Raw genomic sequence first — 16,298 nt, forward strand, 5'->3', positions numbered from 1 at the left:
AAGTGATTGCAATTTCCATTATTTGAAAAAGCACGTGCAGCAAGATTGGGTCACAAAATGTTATTTCAATTTGTTCAATTTTGTTGCGGTTGGGCAAGAACATTTTTCTTCCTCCAAAGTGGGGTGTAAAAGAAAAGGTTTGGGTTAACCGTTTATCCAGTTACAGTACTTCACTTAGAAGGAATTCTCTGCAGAAACCTCTTACAAAGACAGGCTTAACTGCACAAGCGGTTTATCCACCGTGCATTCAAAACTAACATCACCTCCGTCGGCATTGTCATTACTTTGATACAATTAGGAGCTTCAGACTTTCACTTCAACAAATTCACATGCATCAACAAAGCAGAATACTGTGGTTAAAAAGTGTCAAGGAAATAAAAAACTTTATTTCAAATCTGTTATTGATTTTAAGGACTGTACACAAAAGGATAAATGAGCCAAAGTTTGCATTACATACAGATATATTAGTCACACTTGACTCCACAGAGTACAGCAATACAGACAGATAATATGACACAAACTCTTATTTTGTCAACAAATTTACATATTTACACAAATGCAAATATTAAATTGATATTTGTAAAAATCAAAGGAATATGTAACTAACATGCAGCAGTGAAGAGATGAAAAGAAAACATCATAAACATTCATCTTCGCTTTTTAGGGACAACAACATTTCCACTGGTTGCGATAGGGATCAGAAGCTTCCGCTGGTCCATACGAAGATATTTCTCAATGAGCACTTCCACCGGCACCTTGTCACTCACATAACCCTGCCTGCAGAGTGCAAACACACACACACCAGTTAGGTTAAGTGTAGGAAAACTAATGAGAAGTGTCAGACACTCAGATGCAGCGTTATATATGCTTCTTGCTGATGCCACACAGTCACGGCCCTTTCTTTCATACTAAAGACGGAGCTCAAGGTTGCCATCTAGAGGTCAGTATAATCCTCAACATCCCTAGAAATATTGCTCTTTTTCCATCTGCATTGACGTGTTGTACGTCTTAAGTCTGCATGTAATTTAACAAGCCCCTTATGTGATTGCTGGATTTGGTTTTGACCGAGCATATGTCAATGTCATGTTAATAGCTTCTTGAACCAACCCCGAGCAGAGAACACGCCTACCTCTTCAACAGAAGTTCAGCATCTTCAACCTCTATGGTTTTTCTCTTTGCATGAGCAGCATAGGTCTCCAAGTCCTCCACCAGCCGGTCAAAGTATTTGTCCATTCTGTTGAAGAGACAGTGAATTACAACGAAGCAAGATGGGCGTGGCGATCCCGTGGCAGAAATCCAAGATATCCTCAAAACCTCTAACGTGGTAGTTACTTACATTTCTTTTAGGACAGGGTAAACATCGGTAGAGACCTTCGTTTTGGCAAAGTGCTTGAAGACGGCCATCAGGTAGCTCTTAGGAAGGTCAGTTTCCTTTTTGGCCGGCCGCTTCCCCCTCTTTCTCACCGGCTTTGGTTTAGGAGCAGGAAAACCGTCGCCTGTGCTGCTGCTGCTGCAATGACAGATCGTAGAAGGGCTTGTCAGCTACAGACAAGATGATATCAACAACCTTAACGTTGCTATAGCCTTTCAAAGAAAATGTTCTACTTTGTTTTGTGAATCCATGTACATTTGAATATCTATGGTCTACTTACCTTGCTTGAATATTCTTAAATTGAGGTGAGGCCAGAGGATTAGGCTGAAGAAAGTTTATTTTCTGTTTGACGAATGCAGGAGTCTTGCTGGGGATCTCTGCAGATTTGCAAAACATAATTTACATTACATTACAGGTCATTTAGCAGACGCTTTTATCCAAAGCGACTTACATTACACTTTACTCTCAATGTCATTGCTATGAATGAAAAAAATAAAAAGAGACTGACCATCACTGTCTTCATCGTCCTCTTCGTCCTCCCACTCTTCCACCTGCTCGGCTGAGTCCTGGGGAGCATCTACTTCAGGTGAACCAAGACTCAGATGTCTTCCATCTTCAACATCATGAGCCACCTCCGGGAGACCGAAGGAGTTCTCTTTATCAGCATCGGCATCCGAGTAAGAAGCACCAGTCTCGGCGTCCTCGGTGACCCCAATACGACCGCTCTCATGGCCGTCCATTTCCAGGCTGCTGTGGGCTCTGGACTCGGACCACCCTACATGCATAACAGACGATACTTTGCCATTAAACAAGAACTTGACATATATCTTGTATTTGACAATATATTATACATCTTCACATCCATACCTGCGTCTGTGGCGTCTGCCAAATCTCCCCCTGCGACCGTGACAGGCATGACGGGTCCACCCTCAGAGAGCTGAGCCCTCCGACTCACGTGCTGCAAGTCAAGCTGAGAATCTTCCTCCTCCGGCCTGCCATCCCGCTCGTCTTCAGGTGGAGGATCTGCAGCAGGATCACTTTGATGTTCTAGAACATCCGCTACGGACAGCGGATCAACAGCACCCTCCTCTTCGATTTGGGAGTCAACGGCATCGTCTTCCTCCCTTTGAGAGTCTGGTGCAGCGTCCTCTTTATCCTGGGAATCTACTCCATCCAGTTCACCTTCGGTTTGAGAACCGCCTGCACCTTCCTCTTCGGTTAGATATTCAACTATAACTTCCTCTTCGGTAAGATATTCAACTACATCGTCGGTTAGATATTCAACTACAACTTCCTCTCCGGTTAGAGATTCAACTGCAACTTCCTCTCCGATTTCAGATTCAACTACAACTTCCTCTCCGATTTCAGATTCAACTGCAACTTCCTCTCCGATTTCAGATTCAACTACAACTTCCTCTCCGATTTCAGATTCAACGGCAACTTCTTCGGTTTGAGAGTCACCTGCACCTTCATTGTCGGTTCGAAACTCTGCAGCAGCCTCCTCTTCCTCGGATTGAGACCTGGCGTCAACGTCCTCTTCGTGCTGGGAATCGACTCCACCATGTTCTTCTTCGGTTTGAGAGTCTTCCGCATCGGTTTGAGTTCCCACTCTGATCTCCTCTTCCTCCGACTCGGCTGCATCACTCTTTACATTACTCTGTGATCTTTCCATATCTTGCTCTTCCTCGGGTTCAGCGCCCTCTTCATATGGGAACGCATGCATTGGTTTGTCTCCACCCAGCTCGCTGTGCTCCGCCTCCATCAGTTCCTCCTGCTCGATCAGCCTCTGAAGCTGAGACGCCATCACGGTTGGTTTGTCCTGAGTTGCAGTGATTGAAAAGCTGGAGGTCATGGATTCCGGCTGCGGGTAGAGGGCCGTGTTGCAGTGGAGGATATCAGTCGTGATATCAGGTTCGCTGAGTTTGCTTAAGCCCAAAGTGAAGCCCTCGGAGTGGGTGGTCTCATTGAGACCATGCGTCTCCTGCACAAAGCTTGTTACTCCTGGGTGACATGAGACATGGGAGGGTGGAGGGGGGGGGCAGTCAGCAATTATTTTCATACATATGACACCATTTGCTCCAACGGTCCATTAGGGATTTTAGAGGGTACATTTGAATGGTTCATTAAGAACCAGTTACACACATGGTACAAAGAGGATGAATAGTATCATAAGTCACAGGTAATCACCTCCCGTCTGCCGTCTATGAACAGCAGCCCCAAATTCTTCCACTGTGATCTTCCGACGGTTAGAAACTCTTCTCTGGAGGCCTTTCCTCTCGGTCCGAGGATCCACAAAGGGAGTTTTTAGACTCAAAGAAGTGGAACTGAAAAACAAGTTAGACAAAACACATACTCATTAATTCACGTATTAACATTGTAAACAGCAATCTCAGTTGAATTAATTTCCTTACCTCAAAGAAGAAAGGGATAAATTATCGCCTATTGATTCATTTTCCCCCTCAACATCTGTAATCACAAGAATCCACCAGCTAGTCAATACAACTCTTCATTGATCCAGTTTATATTATTCGACAGCATCCAACAACACTCCCAAACCCTGTTGTTAATGCACACATTTGAAATGACAAACATGATTGCGTCCCTACATAAATCCCATTATTGAAGCCCATCAGTGGCTGTAATCGTACCGTCTCCATCTTTAAGACGCTTTTCAAAAGCCGTTACATTGAGACTGCGACGGGGTCTCTTTCTGGCCAGTCCTTTTGCGGTACTCGCGGCGTTGCCAATAGTTATATCAGGCAAATCCAACCCAGACAGCTCAATACTGAAAGTAAAGCAAATATTATACCTCTTAAAACATACACAATATAATTGAGCCATGAAATGCAAGTCATGTTGTTGTTATGCCCCAGCAACTATATTAAAAGTTGATTCATAAAGACTTTATCAGTGCAATTGAGTAAAATACTGTTGGACAGACATCTCAAATGCGGAGATTCAACATGGAATTTTTGTAACGCACCTCGGGCGCTTCCCAGTGACGCTGGAGTCTGCTGAAGATGGTAGCCGCTCTTCTGACGCTATTTTCCCATGAACCACAGGAGACTTCACAGGCTCTGAATCAGATTACAAACGGCATGACGGAAAAAAAGGACGACAAACTGCCGCAACATCACGTGGGAATAAAGACCGGCCAACGCACATACCTGTCCGCAGGATGTTCCTAAGTATGTGCCTCGGTGTGTCTCCATCATCGAACAGCAGCGAGGTCGGGGCCGGCGTGCTCATCCGTCCCAGCACGGCGGAGGCAGAGGCCCTCTTTGTGACGGCGGGTCTGGTTATACTCTGGAGAGAAGGTCAATGTGTTAAATGTCAATAGAATCAACAGCATGTCGATCATCCTCATCATCAGCGAAGTTCTACTTCCTCACCTGGTGTAATTTGTGCCTCAGGCTTCGTCTCAGGATGTCCTGCGGGGTTTGGCCACGAGCATCTCTGTTGCTCCTTCTGGCGCTGCTGGTGGTCGCGGTGGTGGTCCTCTTAGTCGCTTTGGAGGTACTTCGGACAGGATGGGTCATAATTAGTTCAATACGGAGTCGTAGGACTCCTTTTTTTGAATCACGTTAAAAATAAAGAAATTTTTTGACAGATTACTTCACCTTTGCTGTCAGCAGTGTTGGGAGTAACCGTTACAAAGTAACGTATTACTGTAATTCCACTACTTTTAGCAGTAACGAGCATGTACCGTATATGTAAGTATTTTTTTAACTAAATTAACGCAGTTACAATTACTGAAATTGAAATGAGTTTGTTACTCGCGTTACTCTCTTTTGTGACGCGAAGCGGAGGGCCGGCAAATAGTAAGTAAATAGCTGCCTATCAGCACAAAATAGTTGTGGCCACCAAACGTTGTGTGTCACAGAATAGTCGCCGTACGTGCATGTAAACAGCATCGCGTCGCTCATGACAAAAGAGCGCAGGATGCTGCAAACAACCAGGGCTCCACTTTACACGCAGTGCAGCCGATAAACCGGGCAGAGCTGAATAGATTGATCGCTCGCTATGTTGAAGATGAGAAGCATCCTGTCAACCGTCGAGTCAGTTGCCTTCAGGCAAATGCCTGAAACAGTTATTTTGTATTAAGTTAAGTATTAAAAAGGACTTTTGTACTACTGCTTGATTTGAAGGCCTGTTGCCCTGTTGATTACAATAAATAGGTCTAATTTAATGTTTATTGTGTGACTGTTCAGTACTATTTATATTCATTACATTTAAAAAGCAGACATAAAAGTAACTTAAGTTACTTTCCAGAGTAACTAATTACTTTTGATACACAGTAACTGGTAAGTAATTCAATTACCTTTAAAATAAGTAACTAGTAACTGTAACTAAATACTTATTTTCAGTAACTTGCAGTAACACTGGCTGTCAGGTTTGTAAGGTGGGACATCGGTGAGATTTTTTTCATATGTCACCTGTGACTAACTAGGTTTAATTCAAACTTTAAACGTCATGTTTTTAGCACTAGCGACCACCTTCAAACTAAATGAAGTTATTGACACATAGATCTGACATGGTTAGCATTAGCTACTACCGCAGCCTTGGCTATTGTTAGTTAAAGGTTAACGATATAAAACGATCGCAACCCCACATGAGTCTTTCTTTCCAAGTAGGACTTAACAAAGGCTAGTGGGAAGCTACCTGCGGGTGATGGGGGTCCTGGGGGGCTCGGTGCTCAGGATATGTTGCAGCAGGACGCGAGCAGACAAATCCTCCGTGGGCTCCATTTAGAAACAGAGCTAACGTTAGCCAAACAGAGCTAACGTTAGGTCAGCTGGTGGTAGCTAAAAAACGTTTGCCAACGGTAAACGATCCCGTTTACCGTGATGAGGCGAGTATTACGAAAAACGGCGCAAAGCCGAAGACAGCGTCGTTCGTTAAAAGTTGTATCTAACGTTAGTTGAACATTTGTTACCCTCCGTTTGAATGGATGTTGTCACTTTGGGATTCAACGGATATATTGATCACAGTGTCCCGCGTTATTTTCAAGTGAGATCTCGCGAGAAGACGACTTTCTTCTTCTCTTTTAATGTGGGTTTGCTACCGACCAGAGGCCTACCGCCGCCTATTGGAGACTATGGATAACATAAATAACATAACATTAAAATCAAATTACCTTTCTCGCCACATGTTTCCATCTGTTACTGTAACAGTACACTTTCAAAAAAATACTGGAAGGTGGTCAGTTCTCCTGAAATACCAGGTAGGTGGATGAAATAATAAAAAAATAGAAGGTTCCTCTCCTCAACCGACTATAATAATTTCATGAAATCAAAGTTGCTGCAGTCTGTAAAACCTCACGTGACAGAAAATTATTGGGTTTCTCATTTCAATAGTTCATTGGCTCAAATGGATGACAATTCCTGAGTGATTTAGTCTTTCATTGAAAATATTGTGTACTTATACCGTGCAAAAATGTACAAATACACACACACACACACACACACACGTGAGATTGCAATAGTTTTAATAATTAACATAAAGTCAAAAATAAATTCTTCATTATAGTAAAAACAGGTGGCTGCCTGTTTTATTCATACAGTCACTGATAAGCGAAGGATCTCTTCCTCCATCCACACCGGAAATGAACTAAATCAATGAGTGCAGCTCGCGACTCAACCTTCATTCTATGTCTTGAGTAGGTTTTCTAAAAAGTGCAAAGTCTCCCCACACTGACTGCGTCGGAGTTGGAGGTGTGAAGTCACAGTGACTTAGAAATCCGGCCTGTCCTTCTTCAGCTTGGAGTAGTCCATGTTAACTTTGAAGAGCTGCAAATACACAAAGAGAAGTACACCGTCAGTATGAGGGAGGCAACAACTCTATGGGATGGGCCAACGTATTTTTAAAATGTAAAGAAGTTATTAATACAAAATAAAAGCTCCTACTTTGTACTGATGATCGGGCTGCAACTTGTTCCAGGGCTCAGGGTTGTTCTTGCGATCCCATCTGAGGAAAAGAAAATAGGAAAACTCACACTGAGGTTTCCTAAAAAGCTAACCGAGTGCCGAGGAAGACACCGTGTGTGTGTTTACACTTCATCAGATGTACTGGAGACTTACGAGACGTCAGGGTTTTTCAGAGCCAGCCGAGCCAAGTACATCACGCTCATGGTCGCCCCGCCACCGATGAAGATGAAGAGAGGGATGAGCTGGTGAGCAAAGGAGAGGAGAAACTAATCCCAATGCATGTTTCGTACCAATCACAATTTAATCTGTGAAACTAGGACAAACCAGGAGGTTATTACCGATCGTTTCACCTTTTTTCACTCCAGTAGTACAAATGATTCACAGGAGGACCAATAAAATCGTTACTTATTACTTAAATAGATAATAAACCGCTCCGTCTTTACCAGCTCTGAGGTGTATTGTAAATATTTTCTGAGTACTTCTTCCGCCACATTTTCTCATATAAACCATAGATTTCTGGTTGGAAACATGGTCACACACACACACACACACACACACACACACACACACACACACACACACACACACACACACACACACACACACACACACACACCCCGGTGCGTTAATATGGACGCAGCCATAAAGCACGTTGTTTGACCCTGTCGACCTTGACATTCAGACTCCTGACTGCACAGCTGCGGCCTTTAGTCCGGTATGTGGGGCATACAGATAATGTACAGTACGTGCTGCAGCGACCTACGGACATGGCTGTGTGTGTGGGCACGAATCCCGCTTAAAGGGAACCCGCGTTAGGATTCTATCACACACACACGTTAAACGAGTCAATGCAAAGGATTTCTCCTCTTTTAATTGGATCACGTGTCATCGGAGCAGGCGGCTTCATTTTTATACAAAATAAAATTTTGTATTATGAAGCTCACGGGGAAAAAACACAGGGAAGCCTCAACAGAATGAAGGAATCACAAGAATAGCTTTAGATACGAGACGATACAAGATTCGATAAATGTGGATTACAATGTGCAATTTGGTGTTAAATTTAAAAGAAAACAATTTAAACCCGAAATTCACGGCTAGATGACGCGATGGATCTGCCGCATTGGACTGACAAATACACCCATAAAATTAACGGAGAAAAACTATTAAAAAACCGGTGAATAACGAACTACCGCCAGATCGCACGGCCGACAATCGACGTAAAGGTATTCGGGGCGGAACGGACGCGCGCATCGCGTCCTCGCCGGCTCCTTCAATGTCACCGGGTCGGTGGCTCCGTGCGACTCACCGCCGGGTGGCTCTTCAGCTGCTTGGCGACGACGCCCAACATGTCGGTCGGTGCGCGCGGAGCGTCCGGTGAACCGAGAACCTGCTGCCGGTGAGGAGCTCGTGCGTCTTTTCCACGCGGGTCTGGAGTGAACTGCGCAAACCTGCCCCCGACTCAATAAGCCAGTCCCACAATGCAACTGAAACAGCTGGATGACGGCAGCGTGCCCATGGGGGGGGGGGGGGGGGGGGGTATTTATTTTTCTATTTAAAATAAATTAAATAAACAGCAGAATCTCATCGGCGTAGTTTAATAAATCACCATGACAACACATTATGAATCATATATTTATTTGGATAGAACACAGAACCTGAGATAACAGCCCCCTCCCTCCCCATCAACACAGATTCATACAACATTGTTTCTTTCCAAATAAGCCTCAACGTTTCAAACAATCAGTATTTGAACAGGATACTAAAATAAGTCAAACAATCATACTATAGTTAACACACACACACACACACACACACACACACACACACACACACCTGTCAGAGACAATAAACCCAAGGAAGAAGCCTCTCCACATTAAAACCCTCTCCTGGAAGTGCATAAAGATCCACCCGATACAGTATCTCAATTATACTGACAAAACAAAACTAAGATTTTTTTTAAGCTTATGTTGCAGGTATCTGAAAAAAAAAAAAAAAATGTAGAAAATACACAATGCTACTCTTAAAAGTACAAAAGTGAATATAAAAAATGAGAATTGCGACTCAAAAGTAGCAGTTCAATATGTGCAAACGTGTCTACCAGAAATAAAACTATTTGAACATCAAAATCTACACCGCTACTGGTTAGGTAGTCAACTAGGCTGCGAGACCTCCAAACGATAAACATACCGTCGAGCAGATATCTAGAACATCAAGGAATAAGGTTTTTTTTGCTATATCTGTTTATGCAAAAGATATTTTTTCCCTTCTTCCAGTAAACAAGACCAAAAATAACATTTGTACAACTTTTAAAGCAGGAATGAATGAGCTGAAGCATTTAGATATTGACGCTACCCAAGTCCAACATCTGGACGACTTCCTTTAGTCCACAATATCAAAAGGCGATTTCATTCAGTCTTTTATACTTTTTTTTACCATTTAATTTATTAACTTCATTTATTTTTTTTAATCAGGTAAATAGAAAAATACCCAACTGGTTTGTCGCACTTTGTACACCAGCAACCGGTGCAAGGTCAAGTTAGATAACAAGAATGGCAGATAAACATCTTTGATTACTTTGAAACAAGCACATTTATCTAGGAATAGTTTTTCTTACATGACCCAGACTCATGACATGTTGGACAGAGATGAGGCACTGCAGTCAAAGTTTAAAACCAGTATAATAAGTGTGCGTTATGGCTCCTTTGGGGAAACAGAATGTGAAGCATGTAATAAGAATCTTTGGATTACGAAATGACAAAAATTTCAAAACACCCAAAACAAGTAGCGTACGATGGCAATTTCTTTTTCTTCCACCGGCAATATTATTTTTCTAAATAAGATTTTTTTTTTTTTTTTTTTTTAAATCATTATAGAAGAGGAATGATCCTTTCCTAAAATAAACCAACATCACCATTAATCAGAAGGCGAGGCCCTGCCCGGAGCTCTCTGCCATCACAGCGACGGCGCCGGAGGGAGGATCTGCGGGAGCCGCCCGGTTGCCGGACGACGTCGCCTGGCAACAGCTCGTCTCCTGGACCGAGCAGCTGCCCGTCGGAGACACGGCCAGGCTGCGGAGCAACAGCTCCACGGAGGGCAGCAGGGGCTTGAGGAGGCTGACTGGGCAGAAGGCCGAGCCCCCGTGGGGGGTGAAGTTTACCTTGTTGGGGTCCGGGCAGGAGGAGACGAGGGCCGGCTTGTGTTGACGTGGCGAGCTGCGGGACGAGAGGACACGGGACGCATCGTTATGCCACACAAGTAAATCACATTGGCTCGAGCACACTGATTAAATGGCGGGTCATGTCTGGATATAGTATAAATCTAGGGCAAATGTTTGAGGATCACCACCAGAGGGCCCCCCCCACACACACACACCGCCTCATTGGACATTTAACTACTGGAATGAAGCGACTGAGGCAAATTATTGCACAAACAGCCCTTCGTTACAACACGTCTTTTAGAGTGGCGGTATGGAAAACATTTTTTTTTTAAAAGATAAAAACAGCTGGTAACGGGTTAGTTCAGGGGGACCCCACCCATGTCATATGACAGGGTTTTGAAGTTGGAAAACAAGATAACAAAAAAAACTGGGGGTGTGGAATTAGAAACACACAGATTATGAGCAGAACACCCTAAAGAGCTCCAACTGAAGTTGCATTGTTGTCACCAAGTCTAAGCCAGGGTGAAGAATATGTAGAAAATCTGACAGTAACGCAATGCTAAAATGGTGGAGTGCCCTTGAGGGCTCCTTCAAGTCAGCGTCAACTACAGAGGAAACGTGAGTCAAGTCTGCCGGTTCAGTTTCGGTAAACAAAACGTACCTAGTTTCCTCCCAGACTCGGATCTTTTCGCAGCCCTCCGGCGGCTCTCTCTGGAAGCAGCAACTGTTGTTGGGCCCCGGGGACGACAACATCAGCAGAGAGACGTCTGCCTCAGTCTGGGAGGAGAACGGAGACGGGAGGACCACCTCGGCACCGTCTGGTTAACAGCGGGGGGGAGGAAACAAGACGAGTCAATAGAATAGAAACGATGAGTAAAAAGGATCCATTTGCAACGTTATGACTACACTTCGCTGACCTCGGTGCCGATCCAGCGGTGCGTATTGGAGGGGAGGTGGGGAGCCGCAGAGGTTGGTGGGCGAGGAGCTGGGCGAGGAGGAGGAGGAAGACGAAGAGCGCGTGGCGGCCATGTCGCTCTGAGAGCCACTGCTGCGGCTCTGCGGGGGGACCGGAGCCCGGTGACCGTCTGGCACCTCGAGGAGCTGAGGAGACGGAAACAACGCGAGACGTCAAACGCCGAAGGCATCGCGCGCCGCCTTTTCAGGAACCGAATCTTTTGTGCCTCATGTGCGGAGGGCAGGTGACAGGTACCCTGTGCGGACGATGCAGAGGCTGGCAGATGAACATGCCCTCCAGCTCCTGGTTGAGGCCCTCCACACTGCAGCGCAGTCGAGGGACCAGGGTCGACAGGGGGGGCAGGGGGATGGAAATGGGCGGAGTCTGAGGACGCAAAAACAAGTTCAATGGAGTCGGAGCCGCTCAGCAGATAAGAGGCGTCTGTTTACGCTCGTCTTGCGCTTATTGTGAGGCACGTCGAGCTGCATTCCTTGTACGAGGAGGGCTGTGTTAATAAACTTCATCATTGCAAACACACTCTGAAGCAATCACATGCAGCTCCCAGAGCACATTCTTCACGAGTTCACCACGTATTGTGAGGACATAAATGGGTGCTGGTGCACACGCACAAAATCAGGTTTGCAATCTCCCTAATTGGTTCCTCGCGTCCCCAAACACGCAGGTGGACCACTCAAAAGACCAGCTGGGCTGAAAAGCAGAACAACAAATTTTGCTGCGGAAATAGCAGAAACGCGGTGATGCGTTGGGGTGGTCTTCCTGTTTCGTCTGTGGGGAAACAGAATTTTTCTTGTTTCGTTCACTTCCTGTGACGAGCCGCACCGTTTGGTGCACAATGACAAAGATGATGAGTGGTACTCGTCTGAGGACGGACCAGGCCGCGCAGATACGGAAAAAATCGTTGTCAACGTTGCCCGCTTTGTAAAGAGCGTGCACACACCTGCGGGTCCGCGCTTGGCAGAGCCGCCGTGTGTTTGTGTGTGCAGACGCTGCTAAGGTACCTGGTTAGTTCCCAGGCTACAGCTCCCCTGAGGATATCCCCGCTGGCGGCCTTTGTCATGCCCTCCCGAGGCTGCGGGTTTGCTGCGCTGCTGCAGCTGTTGTTTGAGCTTCGCGATCTGCAACGAACAGAGGTTATTGTAGGTTATGGCCTTTAAACTGGCAAATGTCACGCGCTTTACCACAAGGGTCTCGTCCTTTTTTTTTTTTTTTTTATTGTGATCAACCGATCATTTGAAGCGAGTCAGTTTAAAAAGAAAAGACAGTGAGTCTTTTCGTTCGTTGGAAAAAAAAAAGAAAAAAAAGGGAAGTTTCACGGTTGATGATATCATTTGGTCTCCTGTTGCCCAACGCAGAAAAGTGTTTGAGTCAGGCGTTTCTTTTTTTAAAGAACCTTCTCTCGCTCACTCTCTCCTTCTGCATTACTCAATCTGTGTTTGTAACAACAACAACACGCGTTTGCAGAACTGGATGTCATAGATTCACCTCTCGCAGATGCTCGGCGCTGCCCCATGATGCCGACCGCTTGTGGCTGCTGCCCCCTCTCCTGCTCGGGGATTTATCGCACCACGAGTCCGGGGTCTGGGGAGGGGAAGATGGCGACCATAAGAACTTAAAACCTTTCAAATGGGTTCCCACGTGACGATTAGAGAAGCGTTCACATTAAGTTTTTGCCTTAAGCTGCCTGGTGTTGAAAATATAGTCTGAAACGGTTGCGTTTGAGTCACGTAACATCTCAGGATTTCACACTTTCACACATCTTTCACTAAAGTTGCACACTTGGCAAAGCTCGTCTGTGCAGCCACATCACACCCTCCACACCCACAGACTCTCTCTTTGCACAAGTCGACGTGCGAATGAGCAGGAGTGACTGAAAAACAAAGAGAGAGGGGAGGAGGGGGGGAGGAGGATGTGGGCAACAGAGGAGCAGTGGCGAGTGCCTGCACAGAGCGGAGAGGACGGCTGTGCAGCCGAAACGAGCTCATCAGCTGACTTCGGGGCACGTTCTCACGCCTGCGGCTCTCCTCCCCTTCCTCGACTTCCTCCTCATCTCGAAACGACGTGCCGTTCCACCACGACACACCGACCCTCCCCGAGGTCATTAGCGGCTTGAAACGACAAAACTCCCAGAACGTGGAAAGCGTCTGCGGGGCGGGCTGTGCATTCCAGTCATTTCAACATTATTATGATCACACATTGTTCATCTGCAGCCGACCTGGGTAGACTTGTCCTTGCGAGACGGGCAGCGCTGGCCCTCTGGTTCTTTGGGCCAGTGTCCCTGCAGGTACGGCCCGATGATGGCATCGAGAGACATGGTCCGCCTCATGCCACAGCTCAGCTGCTGCGCTTTGGGCTTTCCAGCTGTCAGAGGGAATTGGCTTTTTAATTCAAGATGCACGTTAACTTATTCGGGATAAGTCTTAAGCTTGAAAGTAGGGAAGTGTGTTGTAGCTTCATGTTCCATTGTTGGAGTAAATACATCATGAGTATTGCACCTACATACTGCAAACGAATTATATTGATTTTAAAACGAGCCGAAGTGAACAACTCTAACATAAAAAAAGATGGAATTTGGTCAAAAGGTGTAATTTTAATATACTTTGTCACCACTGACCACATCTGAAGCTGAAATGATAAATTGCTACAAGATTGACAAAGTTCTGTTATAATCAAGTCATTTCTATAATGAAACTACTCAGATTTCCTTGTAAAGATTTTATTTTTATGAAATGCTTGTCGTGTCCCGTTGGGCTCTGAAATTTCATAGATCAAATAGAAAAAAAAACTATCAAGAAATTTCTTTGGGAACACACTAAAAGCGCTGTGCAATTAAAAGGTGTTATTATATTTCTTCATAATCATGTCACACTTTAATATTAAGTGCATTTCATTGTTTAGTCCCAGGGTTCCAACGATTACCACTTGGACAGACAGACAGGGGCCTGCAGGGACTCTCTTGTTGACATTATCGATCGCGTGATTGATGCTAGATTTGTCCAGTTGGCTAGTTTGTAAACCAGTTGCTGGTGAAATCATATATTCTAACTAGGTCACAAGTGCATTTTTCCATCATGGCCATTTGATACCATACATAGCTATGCCCCCCCCTCATAACTACGTGATCCAGGTGTGACAGGTGTGCAGCGCTTACCGGACTTCCCATCCCTCCGGTTCGGTCGGGACCTGCCGGTCAGCTGATAGGGGACAGTCGCCTTCAGGGGCTGTGGACCCGAAGCAGCTGGTCGGATCTGCCCGACTCCGATCCGACCAGACATCTCACTGGAAAACATCTCCGGGACCAACTTCTCGGTGTGTGTGCGTGTGTCTGTGTGTGTCTGTGCGAGCAGAGCAGCGGATGTGCAGCCCGGTGGAGGTTCCGGGGCTCCTCTGGTCCAAACACCGGCGGGTCAGCTGTAACCCTTCCTCCACTGGCGATGGTGGCTTCTGGGAAGAAGAAGAAGAAAAACCCGTTACAAAAGTCGGGCTTTGGTCTCGCGGACACTCATCCGCGAGTGGACACGAAGCGCCGGGGACGCGCTTAGCTCGACGGGGGAGGAGAGCTCCGCGAACGGCGTGCCAACGTTCCCCCCGCGGCTCGTTAGCAGCCTAGCAAGAAAAAGTTTCTTTGTGAGGATGTTGAGATACCCCCCCCCCCCCCCCCTCTCCTCCCCTCTCTCCCTCCCTCCCTCGAACGAGGAAGCGACTCCAGTTTGCAAAAAAAAGTCACCTTCACGTCAACTCGTCTACGTCTTCTGGGGCCGTCTGGAGGTGTTCTGCATTTTGTTTTTCTCGGGCAGGAGATTGTTAATTAACGGCCCCGAGTGCTCGCGGGACGCGCGCACTTACTTCCCCGCTACGCTGCCTCTGCTCAACACCTCCACCAGCACGCTGGCGTGGGTTTAATTATGTGTGTGGAGGGGGGGGGGGGCGGGGTCAGACGCGGTGTCTCACTTTTGGTTGGTCGAGTGAGCACCGCACTTTAATCCCATTGGTTAATTTACCATCAATCTGTCAAACCTTTGGACAACGAAGCTGCCGTCGTCGCCCACGATTCGTATCTCTTAACTGGTTAATTTGTAGTATTAGATAAAAAAACTTTTGAAGGCCGTACATGGAGAGTTACAGCTGTTAGTTGTGTTAGAGGACATGAATGGACAAGTTTTTCTGTTAGTTAGTTAGTTTACTATTTTAGTCAAAGCATTTAAATAGCCATGTGTTTTTCTCCTACAAATGATCAAATATGTGCGTATAATCTGACTATTTTGAAATGGAGGATTGTTTCATTATGATTAATGCATACTTTTGTTACTTTAAGTATATTTTGGTGTAACAGAGTATTTTTACACTCTGTTACACCAAACCATTGCTATCTTGAAAAAATATTACTTTTACAGTTAATTTCCGTCCCAGAGAACACGAAGGACACATCAATTCAGTCTTACTTTTAATGCTGGAGAAAAATGAATGCAGACTTTTTGTTATCTGTAATGTTTTTCACATCCAAATATTCTGTAATATTGGTTATTCAGTTAAGTTAATTGTATTGCATTTCCTTCGTATCTATTGTGCATTTTGTAATTTGGTTCTCAGTGAATAACTATCAATAAATCTATCTATCCATTCTTAAAGGCAAATAACAAGGTTTTTCTAAATAATATATATTGTTTATATCACATAATATAATCACATGAATCAATGGAGACCATAGGACACAATTCAGAAAATATGATCAATAATCTAAAACATAAGATAGTATATTTAAGTATATATGACCTGTTGTAAGTGGTATGATATATTTTAAAACTGTAATTCACTAAATATTTCATCACACCATCGTGAGGCCTATTAAATCCTCTCAGATGGGCGTGT

General features: G+C 45.2%; 3 protein-coding genes across 4 annotated transcripts; all 3 read right to left on the reverse strand.

Annotated features, from left to right (window-relative positions):
- Window positions 1–356: 356 nt before the first annotated feature.
- Window positions 357–6,448, reverse strand: cenpt (centromere protein T). 2 transcript variants are annotated; one of them, XM_040176143.2, is made up of 13 exons: window positions 6,035–6,448; window positions 4,765–4,891; window positions 4,540–4,678; window positions 4,356–4,449; window positions 4,021–4,157; window positions 3,784–3,838; window positions 3,560–3,696; window positions 2,240–3,373; window positions 1,881–2,147; window positions 1,653–1,749; window positions 1,337–1,507; window positions 1,130–1,234; window positions 357–777 (listed from the first exon to the last, which is right to left on the reverse strand). In XM_040176143.2, exons 1-13 carry the CDS (start codon window positions 6,118–6,120, stop codon window positions 648–650), a joined length of 2,679 nt encoding a protein of 892 aa, XP_040032077.2. In that variant the 5' UTR covers window positions 6,121–6,448; the 3' UTR covers window positions 357–647. The 2 variants fall into 2 exon arrangements, with proteins under 2 accessions (XP_040032077.2, XP_040032076.2); XM_040176142.2 differs by having other exon boundaries at window positions 1,337–1,510.
- Window positions 6,449–6,843: 395 nt separating this feature from the next.
- On the reverse strand, window positions 6,844–8,908 carry ndufa4b (NDUFA4 mitochondrial complex associated b). The gene is made up of 4 exons (XM_040176299.2): window positions 8,606–8,908; window positions 7,453–7,541; window positions 7,279–7,339; window positions 6,844–7,161 (listed from the first exon to the last, which is right to left on the reverse strand). The coding sequence occupies exons 1-4, from the start codon at window positions 8,645–8,647 to the stop codon at window positions 7,105–7,107; spliced, it is 249 nt and encodes an 82-aa protein (XP_040032233.1). The 5' UTR covers window positions 8,648–8,908; the 3' UTR covers window positions 6,844–7,104.
- Window positions 8,909–8,917: 9 nt separating this feature from the next.
- LOC120819109 (protein FAM117A) lies at window positions 8,918–15,342 on the reverse strand. The gene is made up of 9 exons (XM_040176240.2): window positions 15,157–15,342; window positions 14,581–14,873; window positions 13,645–13,790; window positions 12,915–13,010; window positions 12,431–12,547; window positions 11,667–11,795; window positions 11,374–11,557; window positions 11,118–11,274; window positions 8,918–10,511 (listed from the first exon to the last, which is right to left on the reverse strand). The coding sequence occupies exons 2-9, from the start codon at window positions 14,717–14,719 to the stop codon at window positions 10,217–10,219; spliced, it is 1,263 nt and encodes a 420-aa protein (XP_040032174.1). The 5' UTR covers window positions 14,720–14,873; window positions 15,157–15,342; the 3' UTR covers window positions 8,918–10,216.
- Window positions 15,343–16,298: the final 956 nt, after the last annotated feature.

This window comes from Gasterosteus aculeatus, chromosome 5 (assembly GCF_964276395.1).
Source record: "Gasterosteus aculeatus chromosome 5, fGasAcu3.hap1.1, whole genome shotgun sequence".
Taxonomy (NCBI): domain Eukaryota; kingdom Metazoa; phylum Chordata; class Actinopteri; order Perciformes; family Gasterosteidae; genus Gasterosteus; species Gasterosteus aculeatus.

Excerpts from the sequence above, each read along its gene's own strand:
- cenpt (XM_040176142.2), bottom strand. The coding sequence starts at position 6,120 with ATGGAGCCCACGGAGGATTTGTCTGCTCGCGTCCTGCTGCAACATATC. Across the intron at positions 4,679-4,764 it reads TGAGGCACAAATTACACCAG|AGTATAACCAGACCCGCCGT; the intron begins GTGAGGAAGTAG and ends CCTTCTCTCCAG. Across the intron at positions 3,374-3,559 it reads TCATAGACGGCAGACGGGAG|GAGTAACAAGCTTTGTGCAG; the intron begins GTGATTACCTGT and ends CATGTCACCCAG.
- ndufa4b (XM_040176299.2), bottom strand. The coding sequence starts at position 8,647 with ATGTTGGGCGTCGTCGCCAAGCAGCTGAAGAGCCACCCGGCG. Across the intron at positions 7,340-7,452 it reads CTGAAAAACCCTGACGTCTC|ATGGGATCGCAAGAACAACC; the intron begins GTAAGTCTCCAG and ends TCTTTTCCTCAG. Across the intron at positions 7,162-7,278 it reads AGCCCGATCATCAGTACAAA|CTCTTCAAAGTTAACATGGA; the intron begins GTAGGAGCTTTT and ends GTGTATTTGCAG.
- LOC120819109 (XM_040176240.2), bottom strand. The coding sequence starts at position 14,719 with ATGTTTTCCAGTGAGATGTCTGGTCGGATCGGAGTCGGGCAGATCCGA. Across the intron at positions 13,011-13,644 it reads GCAAGGACAAGTCTACCCAG|ACCCCGGACTCGTGGTGCGA; the intron begins GTCGGCTGCAGA and ends TCCCCTCCCCAG. Across the intron at positions 11,558-11,666 it reads CTCTGCATCGTCCGCACAGG|CTCCTCGAGGTGCCAGACGG; the intron begins GTACCTGTCACC and ends CCGTCTCCTCAG.